We start from the raw sequence: 12366 nt of genomic DNA, 5'->3' as shown, positions 1-12366 counted from the left end.
ATTAAAAAAAATAGTTTTCCTAAAACAAACTGAGGCTAAAAAACATAAACTTTTGCTGCGCAGCCCACGTTTACGGCAAAACTGGCTTGATTTAGAATAATCAAAACCTGACCGTCTTTAATTCTTTAGTCAATAGGAATGTTAACATGGATGGTCGCACATCAAAGCAAAGCAAAATTCTTACACAGCACCACGTGGGTCCCCACCACTGTATACATAGCCTCAGATTCCGCCATCAATGTTCAAAAAGACAAAACTTCCTGTCCCCACTCTTCACCTATCCTCCAACAACTCATCCTCCCCTCCCCAAAGGCCTAAAAGCCTCAACTTTTTTTTATTTTGTTTTTTTTGCCGTTGCCTTTCTCCCTCTTTCACCTTCTACATTTTCCCACGTCATTTTCCTGCTTCCCAAACACACGCCCTTTTCATTTTATCCCTAGGATTTTCCATTTTGCGTCTTCTTTCTTAATTATTTACTTCTGGGTACCCTGAAACCCTTTTTGTGTGTGTGTGTGTGTGTTTCAAGGTCAGCTGAGCTCCATTTCGCTCTGCTTCCATCATCCCCTTTTGTTTTCCTTTTTCTTTCCTTGTAAACCTAGCTACATAATTGAGCTACTTCCACTTTGATTCAAATTTGAGCTCAAAAAGGAGGAAGATAAGAAAAAGGTACAGCGACCTTCTCCTCCCCCTTTTTAACTATGAGTCTTGAACTTTGGTTTGCAATTTAGCGGTTATTGGTTTAAACAAGGAAAAGGAAAAATAATGCCACTGGAGACCGAAAATGGGGTTCACTACTCCTTTGCATTGGAATATAATGGCCCGCCGTTGTCTTATGATCTCCCACGCGCCGTTCCGATTAACGTCAAACAAATTCCGGTCGCTGCCGTCGTGTCTCATCTATCTCTCCCGGATAAACTATCTTTGCCGGTCGTTAAACCACTGTTACCCGCCGGTCCAGGTAAAAACCTCTCTAAAGAGTTAAAATCTATTGTCTCTCAAAAAGAGCCGGGATCCGAAGAAGCAGCAACAACGGTGTCTCCCACTTTAGTCATCGATAGAGCCATAGAGAGTAACCAAGATTGCAGGTTGTCGGGCGAGCTGACTAGCTCAGGTGCGTTGGAGTTTTCCACTGGGCCGTGTGGGTCGCCTTGCATTAGCAAGGAGCTCTCTATTGAATTGCTAAATGGGGGCAGGAGCTCCAGTACCATAGAGTTCTCTGATAGTTTTGATAATAAATCGCGGGAAAGTACATCGAGATTGAGGGTTTCGAATGAATTAAGTCAGGATTGGGCTTCCAGTGAATCGGTTTTAAGCATTGATTACCCATCTTCGCGGGTTTCTAGTCTTAAACCTTCTGGGGAGTGTCATACTCATAACGAGGGAAATGAGGATGGTAGGCGAGCCCGTGTTGTTGCTTTTTGTGATGTTGAATCAGATAGTGGTGTTGTTGGTGGTGATTATAGTGAAGAGTTGGGCGAGGAGGAGCCGAGGTTTGTGCGGGTTAAGAGAGAACCGCAGAGTAAAGGGAAGAAAGGGACTTGTTATAGGTGTTTTAAGGGTAATAGGTTTACTGAGAAGGAAGTTTGCATTGTTTGCGATGCCAAGTATTGTAGTAGTTGTGTGCTTAGAGCTATGGGGTCGATGCCTGAAGGAAGGAAATGTGTTACTTGTATTGGGTATCCCATTGATGAATCGAAAAGAGGGAGTTTGGGAAAGTGTTCGAGAATGCTTAAGCGATTGCTGAATGATTTGGAGATTAGACAGATAATGAAGGCTGAGAAGTTGTGCGAGGCAAATCAGTTGCCTCCGGAGTTTGTTTGCGTAAATGGAATGCCCCTTTCCCATGAGGAGTTGGTTGTTTTGCAGAGTTGTCCAAACCCTCCAAAGAAGTTGAAACCTGGAAGCTATTGGTATGATAAAGTGTCTGGTCTGTGGGGAAAGGTGAATATAGTGTATACATTTGGGAGAATTGCAATTTGGTCATGCTTTTTTCTTTTCTCATTATGGAGCTTGATGGTTGTGTTAATTTAAATTTAACAGGAAGGACAGAAGCCTTCCCAGATCATAAGTCCCCATTTGAATGTTGGGGGTCCTATTAACGTGAATGCTAGCAATGGAAACACACAAATTTACATAAACGGCCGGGAGATCACAAAAGTAGAGCTTAGGATGTTGCAGGTTGAAATTTATTTGCATTCTTCTTCTTCTTTTGCTATTTTGGATGATTAATATAAGGGTCATGTTAAGATCTTTTTGTTGAACATTGCAGCTGGCTGGAGTTCAATGTGCTGGCAACCCACATTTTTGGGTGAATGAGGATGGATCATACCAAGAAGAGGGGCAGAAGAATACTAAAGGTTACATTTGGGGCAAGGTATGGTGTATATGTGAATGTCTCTGAAATTTTCCCTTTTCCCAATTTACCTATAATTGCGCATACATAATCTTTTAAGCTGCTTTTCAGGCGGGAATGAAGCTTGTCTGTGCTTTCTTATCACTCCCTGTTCCCGCTAAATCTTCAAATTCTTGTGGAGAACAAGTTAACAGTATGATGAGCAGAAGTGTCCCAGACTACATTGAGCAGAGAACGCTTCAGAAGATTCTTTTAGTTGGATACGGCGGATCTGGGACAAGTACTATTTTTAAGCAGGTAGCTTGTTAGAGATTTGTGGTGACAAACTTAACATTCTTCTAATATTTTACTTATGCATGGATGATTAGTCTATACAGAATTCTACATGATCATATTTCCACTTCTGTCCAAGGATATCCAAACTTTGTTTCAGGAAATGGATGGTAGTTTATACAGTTAATAAATTACAGTATATATTCTGAAAATGATGTAGTGTATATGTCTCTAAACACGGTTGAATAGTGAAGATTAATCTTTGTTGCCAAACCTTTTGAGAAATTTTTGAGTTATTGAATGCACATTTTATGGTGTGTAATTGTCGTGCATAACATATTGCTGCACATTGGGAAATTGTTGTATATAAATTTTGTTTCTGGACATCTTAGTTTAGTATGCATATGATAAATTTTGTCTCTGGACATCTTAGTTTAGTGTGGATATAATCTTGAATCCTATCGTTTGACTATATCCTTTTCTTATTTAATAGCTTATTGGGAAATTTTGTTGTTAAAGTGTTACCAGGTCTTTAAATTATTGGCCTGCAGACACGCTAATCAATGGTGCAGATTGAAAACAAATTAGCGCACTTGATTAACTGAAATGTACTTCTGTCTTTTCAGGCCAAGATTCTTTACAAACCTGTCCCTTTCACAGAGGATGAGCGTGAAAACATTAAAATGACAATTCAGAGCAATGTGTATGGTTATCTTGGTATACTTCTCGAGGGGCGTGACCGTTTTGAAGAAGAATGTTTGGCCGAAATGAAGAAAGGGCAATCTTCTGATGAAGCTGACTCCATTGGTATTGATGCCTTTTGAGTCTCTTCTATTATCTAGTTTTTTTTTTCTCCCCCCTCACATGTGCGCATGCATGCATTCATTCACATGTAAAAAAAGGGAAAAGAATATGCATTTAGAGCTTTAATGTATGAAGTTGTCCATTAAGTCCTTTTCCCCTTTCTGCTATGGACTCAGCTTTATGGGGAACCAACAGTGGTACTTCATCACATTTTATTCAAATATGCTCCTCTTTTAAGAAAACTATTAGATTCTTATTTCACTTTTGTTGTCCAATGTCCAAGTAATTTTTTTAGAGGAAAAAATGGAAATTGTTTTTCCTTGTTTTGTGGAAGATAATTATTGCTTTTGGAAAGATGTTTGAAAGTCAATAACATAGTTTAGATTTTGGGTGAGGTGGTTGATTGATAAAGCATTGGTCTTCTATGGTCCGTTATTATATTCAAAGTTGACTATGCTAATTTCTATGCCAGTCTCTAATGTGGTTTTGTGATATTTTGGTGAGCATCCATTAACTAAAAAAGGAAAGGGGATTTTTAAGAGAAGGGTAAGGGTTGGGGAAGGCTTTCTCAGAAATAAGTGATTTTAAAATTCTTATAGTTGACTTGGTTCAATTACCATGAAGAAAATAGCTTTTCTTTGGTTTAGGGTCTGTGTGAGAGCCTGAAACAAAATGTTGGTTCATTTCGTAACAGGGAGTAGCAATAGCATCAATTGCAAAACTATCTATTCTATCGGTCCAAGGCTTAAAGCATTCTCAGATTGGCTTCTGAAGATTATGGTGGCAGGAAATTTGGAAGTGATTTTTCCAGCAGCCACTCGGGAATATGCACCATTGGTAGAAGAGTTGTGGAAGGACCCTGCCATTCAGGCCACTTACAACCGGAGAAATGAATTGGAAATGTTGCCTAGTGTTGCTAGTTATTTCTTAGAAAGGGTAAGATCATGCTTCAGGCTCTTTAGCTAGTGGTTATGTTAAATTGTGGTTATGTTTGGTTGCTATCTATGCTCCTCTTTCATGATTTGCTAGTGGTTAAGAGTAAATGATTGTGATTATAAGAGACTTGGATCCTGTAGAACGCATGGATACTTACCTTTTGGTTTAACGGTTATCTGCATGTGTCATGCATATTGATAATATATAATCCAATGATAAATGGGGTGTATAATGTTTTCTTTGAACCTCACTGAGCTGAGCCAAGCACAGCTTGAGCTTAGGTCTCATAGCAATATTTGGGCTAACAATGACATTGGTTGGGCTTTTAATGACTCAAAGTTGAGCTGTCAAATGGTCAATCAATCTCAACTGCATCATGGCTGCAGTTAGATTTTTTTTCCCCCAACAGTCTTACTGTTCCTACAAAATCCACATGGATGTTAAGAATGACAAATTCTTCCAGTTTATATTGCTATTGTTGCTAAGAACAAATTCTCTCTCTCTCTCTCAGGCTGTTGACGTATTGAGAACAGACTATGAACCCTCAGATTTGGATATCCTGTATGCTGAGGGCGTTACTTCATCAAATGGGCTTGCTTGTTTGGACTTCTCATTTCCCCCATCAGCATTTGATGATAAATTTGACACTGATGATCCCCACGGCTCTCTTCTCAGGTAGGTCCCACTATTTGAAGCATATCACTTGCATTTTATAGGAGGGTAGCTCCCATTTTGCTGGTCTATTGAGCAATTTTCATGTGTGCTCATTGCGGTTCTATCACAAAAATACATCCTCAATTTATGACGAGGATTAAATTAGTGACTTGACAGGTATAATCTAGTAGTTGAAATTACTTTATTGCATTTGAAGTGATTTCTTATTACTTGTCATATTTTTGTGTGTTTTCTCTGTGGTGGTTCTCCAGATACCAACTGATTAGTGTACATGCACGAGGGCTGGGAGAGAACTGCAAGTGGCTTGAGATGTTTGAAGATGTTGGGATGGTCATTTTCTGTGTTGCATTGAGTGACTATGACCAATATGCAGTTGATGGCAATGGGTGTTCTACAAACAAGATGTTGATGAGCAGGAGATTCTTTGAGAGTATTGTTACTCATCCCACCTTTGATCAGATGGATTTTCTTTTGTTACTGAACAAATTTGATCTGTTGGAGGAAAAGATTGAACGTGTTCCATTGACTGAGTGTGAATGGTTTGATGATTTCTATCCTGTGATCAGCCGTCATAAATCTAGCAGCAACAGGAATAGCATCAATTGTAACCCTTCACTTGGTCAGCTGGTTTTCCACCATGTTGCTGTCAAGTTCAAGAAGCTTTATGCTTCACTAACAGGAAAGAAGTTGTATGTTTCTTTGGTTAAGGGGCTGGAACCTGATAGTGTTGATGGAGCTCTTAAATATGCAAGGGAGATTTTGAAGTGGGAAGAAGAAAGACCCAACTTCAGCCTGAGTGAGTATTCTTTTTATAGCAACGAGGCAAGCTCCTATTCCCCTTAATCGGTAAATCATAAAGGGTTTGTAAATGGATCTTCTACAACATTTGTCATTGCCAGTGTTCATATATAATGGCATGTAAATGAACCAGTGAAGATGCTTCTTTTCTATAAGCCATTGCAGCTATATGATCCCTTAAATCATCTAGGTATTATCCAAGTCTTGTGCTGCTATATAGTTTCGTAGATTTCCAGCATACAGTTAGGATGAAACATTAGTTTTCAATGTTATACGATGAAAGAATCACCTGATATTGTGTGTGTGTGTTTTTTTTTTTTTTGGTACCATGCTCTGTAGTTATTTTACCTTTGAAACTGGATTCAAATATTCATTTGTAATATAAGATGATATTACTTTGGATCCTGTAACAAGTAGAATGGAGCATCCCGATCATTACATGCTTTATCACATCTTCATACCGATCATTACAAAGTTTTTATCTCCATTGTAAAACTGAAGCACAGTTGACCCCTCCAGGGAGAATATGCTTTATATCGGAAATTACCGTGTTAACTCGATGTTTCTAGATGCAGTGGCTCCATTTCTCCAGATTGTTAACACGTTGGAGAATTATTGGTTGTTGAACGTGGGAGTTTGCAGGGAAAATGTTTTGCAGAACTGAAAGGGAAAAAAAAATCTAAAGAAAAGAAAGGAAAGCATCACTCGGCGAGTGATGATGGTGGATTTTGAGTGGCTTCATCATATGAGATTTATGATCTCAGTTACCAGATCTGAGGACTTAGAACTCAAAATTGCATGTATATTTGTGCCTTATCGGTGGACCAACCCGACCAGATCATGTTCCTACACAGGCTTCCAGCTAACATTGGTAAATACTTCACTACAAAATCATCAGTCCCACAAGAAGAGAGATGAATAAACATTGCCTTTAATAAATATATATTCAATAGATACAAAAAATAGTGCAAGATACCTAAAGAAAAATGAACTTTGAATAATCCTGCATTTCGTCTTCATTTGGCTGCTTAGTATTGATACAAGTAGAGACAGATCCGATAAATTACACATGCAATTTTTTTCCTTTCTTTTTGAGTAAAACTAAAAATAAAAATAATCTCTAAAACTCTCCTGTGGTCTGCGGCAGAGCCGCCTATAACATTACAGTAGTATACCCAGATGTTTGATTGCTCAATCATCTACAAAACTGTATCTAGCCTGCTCCTCAGTTGTCAGTAATATGTTCTTCGCAGCCCAACCCAGTGCCAGCATTTGATCATCTAATGGGGACAAAACCCTTTCTGCTGCTCGCTTGCTATCCTCAATCAATTTAGTCCACTCCTTCAGAACTGAGCCTTCTGGCTCATTAGTCTCTGAAATAGTCTCCCACCCACTAAAAAGCAGGGCCTTCCGAATGTAGCAGGCCTACATCGCAGCAAATATATGACACTGACATCTAAAATTATCAATGCAATTGGAAACAATAGAGTCAGCTGATCCCTATCAGTCAGTGAAAACACATTTTTGTAGTAGATAGTTATTATGGTCATCACAAGGCCGATTATTCTCTCAAGTTCCTTTTACCTGTAACAAACCCATCATAACATCTGCAGTGCCTGCACCCTCACGTAGACATAGAAGAATACCTTGCTAGAAATTCAGCAGTCAAAGGGAAGAAAAAGTGAGTTGAGCATTACAGGATAAGTTGTTTCATAATTATACAAAAATTTTAGATTTTTATATTATACTTGCTTAGATCTTGTCAACCCTCTGTGAGAGTTCTCCATGCATATGAAATAGAAATCGTCGGTGCTTAAAGACTGCATTGCCATCATTGACAACTTGGGTATCTGATCCTTGGTCTTTATGCACCCAATTCTAATGGGCCATAGTTCTTTGCCTGATCAAAAACCCAAGAATAGCTTAAGTTGACTGATGTACATTAAGTTCCATAGCAGTTAAATTTGAAGAAAGAGATCAAACCAATGAGGCATGGAAGAAAAACTCACCTTTGCTCTGCAGAAAATCAATTCCTTCTTTTTTACTCACATCTGCAGGTGAAGGCACACATCCTAACTCAATCCATGAATTTAGGATGATTTCAAGCCTATCCTGGATAGAGGAAAAAAGAGTTTGACACTGAACTTCATCTTCTTATGAGGATAATGATCCTGTGTGTTTTATAAATAAAGAAGCAATGCTAATGTGCATATGCCAATATGCAATAAGATTTTTCATTTTTATCGAAACAATGTTAACGCCACCCAAAAAGTCCTTAATAACCTCACATGAAAAGAAAGATAGAAATGCTACACAAACCTTAGTTAATGTTTGTAGATGGACATGCTTAAGCCCTTGATATATTCCAAAAAGGTCTATAGCTGAGAAAATAGGGTAAACAACAAAAGGCAATCCTGCAAGCAATCTTGCATGATAATAAGAAGTTAGCAAAATAAGATGGCATAAATTTCTGCAATCCAGTAAAAATATCAAGCAAAGGTTTGAATGGCAGCAAATATTGTCTACAAAACTATGAGGTCTATATTTTTATTTAATTAACTTCATTTCCAATACTTTGGTAGTATGGGAAGAACCATTAACAAAGAGCCCATATTTGAAGCAGGGAACAAAAACATAGGTAAAACAGTGCTGCCAACCATCTCAATTTCTTTTTTAATTTGAATACTAGAGCTATAAGTTTTTTTTAGTTACCGCCCCTTCAATTTGTATCACTATCTGAACTTCACTTTCAATTTTTATTACCAATTATTGAAGGCTAAATAACAGCAATTTTAAACATTCCCTTGATGGCACATGGAAATTTTGACAAATAAATTTGCTAATTGAATTAAAGGAGCTCAAATCAAAATTTTGCGAGTAAAAAAGAATTTTAGTTGAAGTACACATGGAATATAGTTAAGGGGATGTCAACTCAGTTTCTACCAACAATAAATATGAACAAAAGTGCCATACATGCATCAGAGGATTGAGTATGATTATATTGGAAAAACCAAAAAGATATATCAAGTGCTTGACTTATGAAAGGCAAATGAGAAGAGAGGACACTAATTAATAGATAAGCACTAAAGACGATTACAAGTTAAATAAGATAAGGGAAAACCTTTGATTGTTCTTGAACAGCATATTCAAAAGTGCAGCAATCATGAGGCCAAGATTATCAAAGCATACCGTTTGTATCTGAAGTTCATGCCATTTTATCAGGCTATATTACACATGAAAAATATATGAAGACAACATAAAACACAAGCTGGGAAAAATTAGAACCTGTGCTTTTGCTGAAACTTCACCCAGATTATCTGCTAGTGCAAAGCTTCTATGAATAGCAGACTGCACATGAAGCAATAACATTAGTACTTTACATCAAAGCATAATACCTAACTTAATAACTGTTGGGGACTGGGGAGTGATTCCTACATCTGGTGCCTCTCAAAATGATGGTGAAACAGGAGTAGAAAACATCCATCAACACACAAGCGAGGATAAAAATTTCATTAACATTGTCTATGATGGCCTAGGTTGAAATTATTGTGAGCCAACTATCTAGATTTGTACAAGAAAGGGACATGGACTAAACTTATATATCATACAATCAAGTTGTACTGCGTGCTATACTATTCAAGTACACAAACTCAAAATATCTTCCAATGCCTAATGCTGAGGCTATTCTTCACAAAAATTGAAAATTAAGACAACTTATTTTATAGAAAGGAGAATAACAGTTTGTAAAGGAAGAGATCTTACACCAGTCGCCAAGTAACATGCCAGACTTATTTGTTTAGCAATGTTGGCTATAGTTGCAAGAAGCAAGAACTGCCGAGGAAATGCAGGAGTCAGCAGCTCCACTCCAATGCTTAAACTGAAGAGAACTGAGGTTGAGAACCTAACTCTCTACACACAAGACAATGAAAAGAAAAAGGATCATTAAGCTCTAAAATACAACACCAGCTCCACATCAATGTATTTTGCAGCTTAAGGTTATTTTTTCCAATAACAAAATATGCTGCTGTCAGCTACAAAAATTTCACAACTCAACATAAACAAATAGATAAAAGAATCTCATATAGCATAAGACAATCTAATGGAGATAGAAATCATACCTTCAAATTGGTATCAAAGGCAGATGCCAAGCTAGCAGTGTAGATGCACCTACTCAGCCGTCCAAGTCCATCCTTCAAGACCCAGTTAAGAGCAGCTGCTGATGGTAGCGAACGAGAATACCCAATGCCTATAGCCCGAAACATGGCCTACAATCATTTCATTATCCCAAATAAGTAACATGCAGAAGTCGCTTTGCCTAATCAACTGCTCATTTTTGTAATTAGTTTTCAAGTTTTATCATCAATAAAGGTATTTTCACGAGCTTCGTAAAAGAAAGCAACTATCTTCACACTTACAATCACCGAATTCAACTTGAGCTTGCAAAAGTTCAAAATCAAACGTAAGTAACTGACCTATGCATATAAAATGAGGAAAGAATCTTTAATACATAATTGAAATACCTGAGTAGCAAGAACCTGTAAAGCGGAGCTAAAAACGCGGTGCAAGAGCTTCCATTTCACATAATCCATGTAATTATCAGGGACTTGCTTGGGAATAAAGAAATTCCTAACAGCCAAACTGGAAACCCGAAACAATTTACGAAACCCATCCTCGAAGTCAAGACACAAAGACAATGCACCGCCATCAACACTCACCAATTTCAAGCTGCTCCCATCCCACATATACCTGGAGACCCGACCGGAGTGCCTAATCACCACCGGTAGGCGCACGGGCAAGTTAGGTCCCGGCCCCTCGTCGAGACCTCTTTCAGGTTCGTAATTGATGGAGGTTCTGAGTGAAGCGGCGAGAGTTAGGGTTCTGGAAGAGGATAATTCGAGTTTCTTGGAGATGGGTTTCCTAGGGATAAAGTGGAATTGCTGAGCATTCCATGGAAAATGGAATTGACGAGAATTGGCGGGTGAGTATAACGTCGATTGCATGAAAAGGAATTGCAATAACGTTCAAGTAAGAGCTAAAGAAACAGAGTAACCCTTTGCTTTCTTTTTTTCCCGCCAAAGTTGGTTGCTAGCTTTAAAGTTCCTGGCTTTATGGTTGAGAACGCCTTTATGCTGTGTAGTACGCAAGTCCGCGAACGAAAGAGGAGAAGGCGACTGTTTGTGGGGTGGCCTTGAAGAGAGAAGGCTATAGGAAGCGGAGGAGGTGTGTTGTGTGCGGCTACCTCAGCTTTTAAGGGAAAGCAACATTTCGCTCTCTTCTTCTTCTTCTTCTGCTTCTTCTTCTTCTTCTTCTTCTCTTTTTATTTTTTATTTTTTATTTTTTTTTTTATTTTTCTGAGGCTCGGCGTCGTTTTAATGGTATTAGTTCAAGATGCAGCAGACAAACTAAACGGCCTGTCGTTATTGTGACTCAAGGACCCCCTTCCGCCTGGTTCTTTCTAGACTTCTTGGCCTGCCACAAGTTCTCTCTCACAGTGTAAAGAGGAGAAAACAATGGTTTTAAAAGAAATAGAAGGTCATGTAAAGGAGATAATTTGTTTCCCTCAACTAGAAATAAAATCAGCACCTGTATTCTCCAAGAGATTGTTTGCAGATTTTTGCCAACTGAAAGCAATGATGTAAGCTTATTAATTTGATGTGCTCCAACTACAGCATTCTTTATTGTGTGCCTTGTGACAAATATTCCACTCAGTGTAACATTTATCAGAAACCAGTATCTTGACATTGGAGCAGAGATAATGAAGAAAAACCCAAATTCTCAAATGTAGATGACTGAGAATTCAAAGTTTCAGAATCAGTTACTAAATGGGAGCTCTCCACACTGAAAATTGTAGACTGAATTCCTAACAAATCCCAAAGAATTCCCATTTTACTTTCTCCAAAAGACATATCTGCATAGGCATGATAAACAGAAATTCAAATTCCACATTCAATGAAATCGAATTTAGACAACTTTCGATGACTCAAAGCATTTTATACTTTTGTTGAACTCTCCCCTTTATCAATTATTCCGGAATTCTGAACAATCACATCCATTGACTTGAAATAGAGGTACCAATAATTGAAAATAAAGTATTATTATAAATCAAAGGTGCTTCTTCTGCAGGAGTCTCATCATTGTCAGGATCCGAAAGTGCCTTACTTTGCCTCATAAAATCTTGAAGAGGTACATAACCAGTTATGTGAAGGCCATCAAAAACATAAGAAACTGCTAAAAATAAATCTGCAACAACTTGGACAGAAAAAATATTGCCAAGCATCATTATTATGTAACTAATAATACTATTAATTAGCCATTTTAATGAAATTTGCAAAACCTTATGTCCTGCTAATTAAGGCTAAGAAGTAGGAATCCCTTTCCATTCAGCTATATCAAGGCACGTCAACCCATTGTGGGCTCCTAGGCTCAAGACCACAGAGAAGCTAAGAGAACACCTTGTTCCATGCTAGATTAAAGAACAAATTTTGATTTTTTTAAAATGCACATTCCTCAGCATCCAGATACTCCAT

At 38.0% G+C, this 12366-nt stretch overlaps 2 protein-coding genes across 2 annotated transcripts; one reads left to right on the top strand and one right to left on the bottom strand.

The window, feature by feature from the left end:
• Positions 1–314: 314 nt before the first annotated feature.
• Positions 315–6252, top strand: LOC110664368 (extra-large guanine nucleotide-binding protein 1). Its single transcript, XM_021824014.2, has 8 exons — positions 315–1941; positions 2041–2178; positions 2270–2374; positions 2465–2650; positions 3253–3433; positions 4125–4366; positions 4878–5041; positions 5293–6252. The coding sequence occupies exons 1-8, from the start codon at positions 763–765 to the stop codon at positions 5882–5884; spliced, it is 2787 nt and encodes a 928-aa protein (XP_021679706.2). The 5' UTR covers positions 315–762; the 3' UTR covers positions 5885–6252.
• Positions 6253–6816: 564 nt separating this feature from the next.
• On the bottom strand, positions 6817–11371 carry LOC110664371 (protein root UVB sensitive 4). Its single transcript, XM_021824016.2, has 10 exons — positions 10360–11371; positions 9958–10104; positions 9602–9748; positions 9125–9187; positions 8961–9037; positions 8159–8264; positions 7849–7951; positions 7588–7739; positions 7424–7489; positions 6817–7264 (listed from the first exon to the last, which is right to left on the bottom strand). The coding sequence occupies exons 1-10, from the start codon at positions 10837–10839 to the stop codon at positions 7031–7033; spliced, it is 1575 nt and encodes a 524-aa protein (XP_021679708.2). The 5' UTR covers positions 10840–11371; the 3' UTR covers positions 6817–7030.
• Between the last annotated feature and the right edge of the window lie 995 nt (positions 11372–12366).

This window comes from Hevea brasiliensis, chromosome 10 (assembly GCF_030052815.1).
Source record: "Hevea brasiliensis isolate MT/VB/25A 57/8 chromosome 10, ASM3005281v1, whole genome shotgun sequence".
In the NCBI taxonomy this organism is placed as follows: domain Eukaryota; kingdom Viridiplantae; phylum Streptophyta; class Magnoliopsida; order Malpighiales; family Euphorbiaceae; genus Hevea; species Hevea brasiliensis.
The sequence above is the reverse complement of the archived record's forward strand: the minus strand, read 5'-3'. Positions and strand labels throughout refer to the sequence as shown.

Coding starts and splice junctions, on each gene's coding strand:
- LOC110664371 (XM_021824016.2), bottom strand. CDS start 10,839: ATGCAATCGACGTTATACTCACCCGCCAATTCTCGTCAATTCCATTTT. Junction 7,952..8,158: donor ATCTACAAACATTAACTAAG/GTTTGTGTAGCA, acceptor TCCTCTATCCAG/GATAGGCTTGAAATCATCCT. Junction 7,740..7,848: donor TGATTTTCTGCAGAGCAAAG/GTGAGTTTTTCT, acceptor GTTTTTGATCAG/GCAAAGAACTATGGCCCATT.
- LOC110664368 (XM_021824014.2), top strand. CDS start 763: ATGCCACTGGAGACCGAAAATGGGGTTCACTACTCCTTTGCATTGGAA. Junction 2,375..2,464: donor AAGGTTACATTTGGGGCAAG/GTATGGTGTATA, acceptor GCTGCTTTTCAG/GCGGGAATGAAGCTTGTCTG. Junction 5,042..5,292: donor CCCCACGGCTCTCTTCTCAG/GTAGGTCCCACT, acceptor GTGGTTCTCCAG/ATACCAACTGATTAGTGTAC.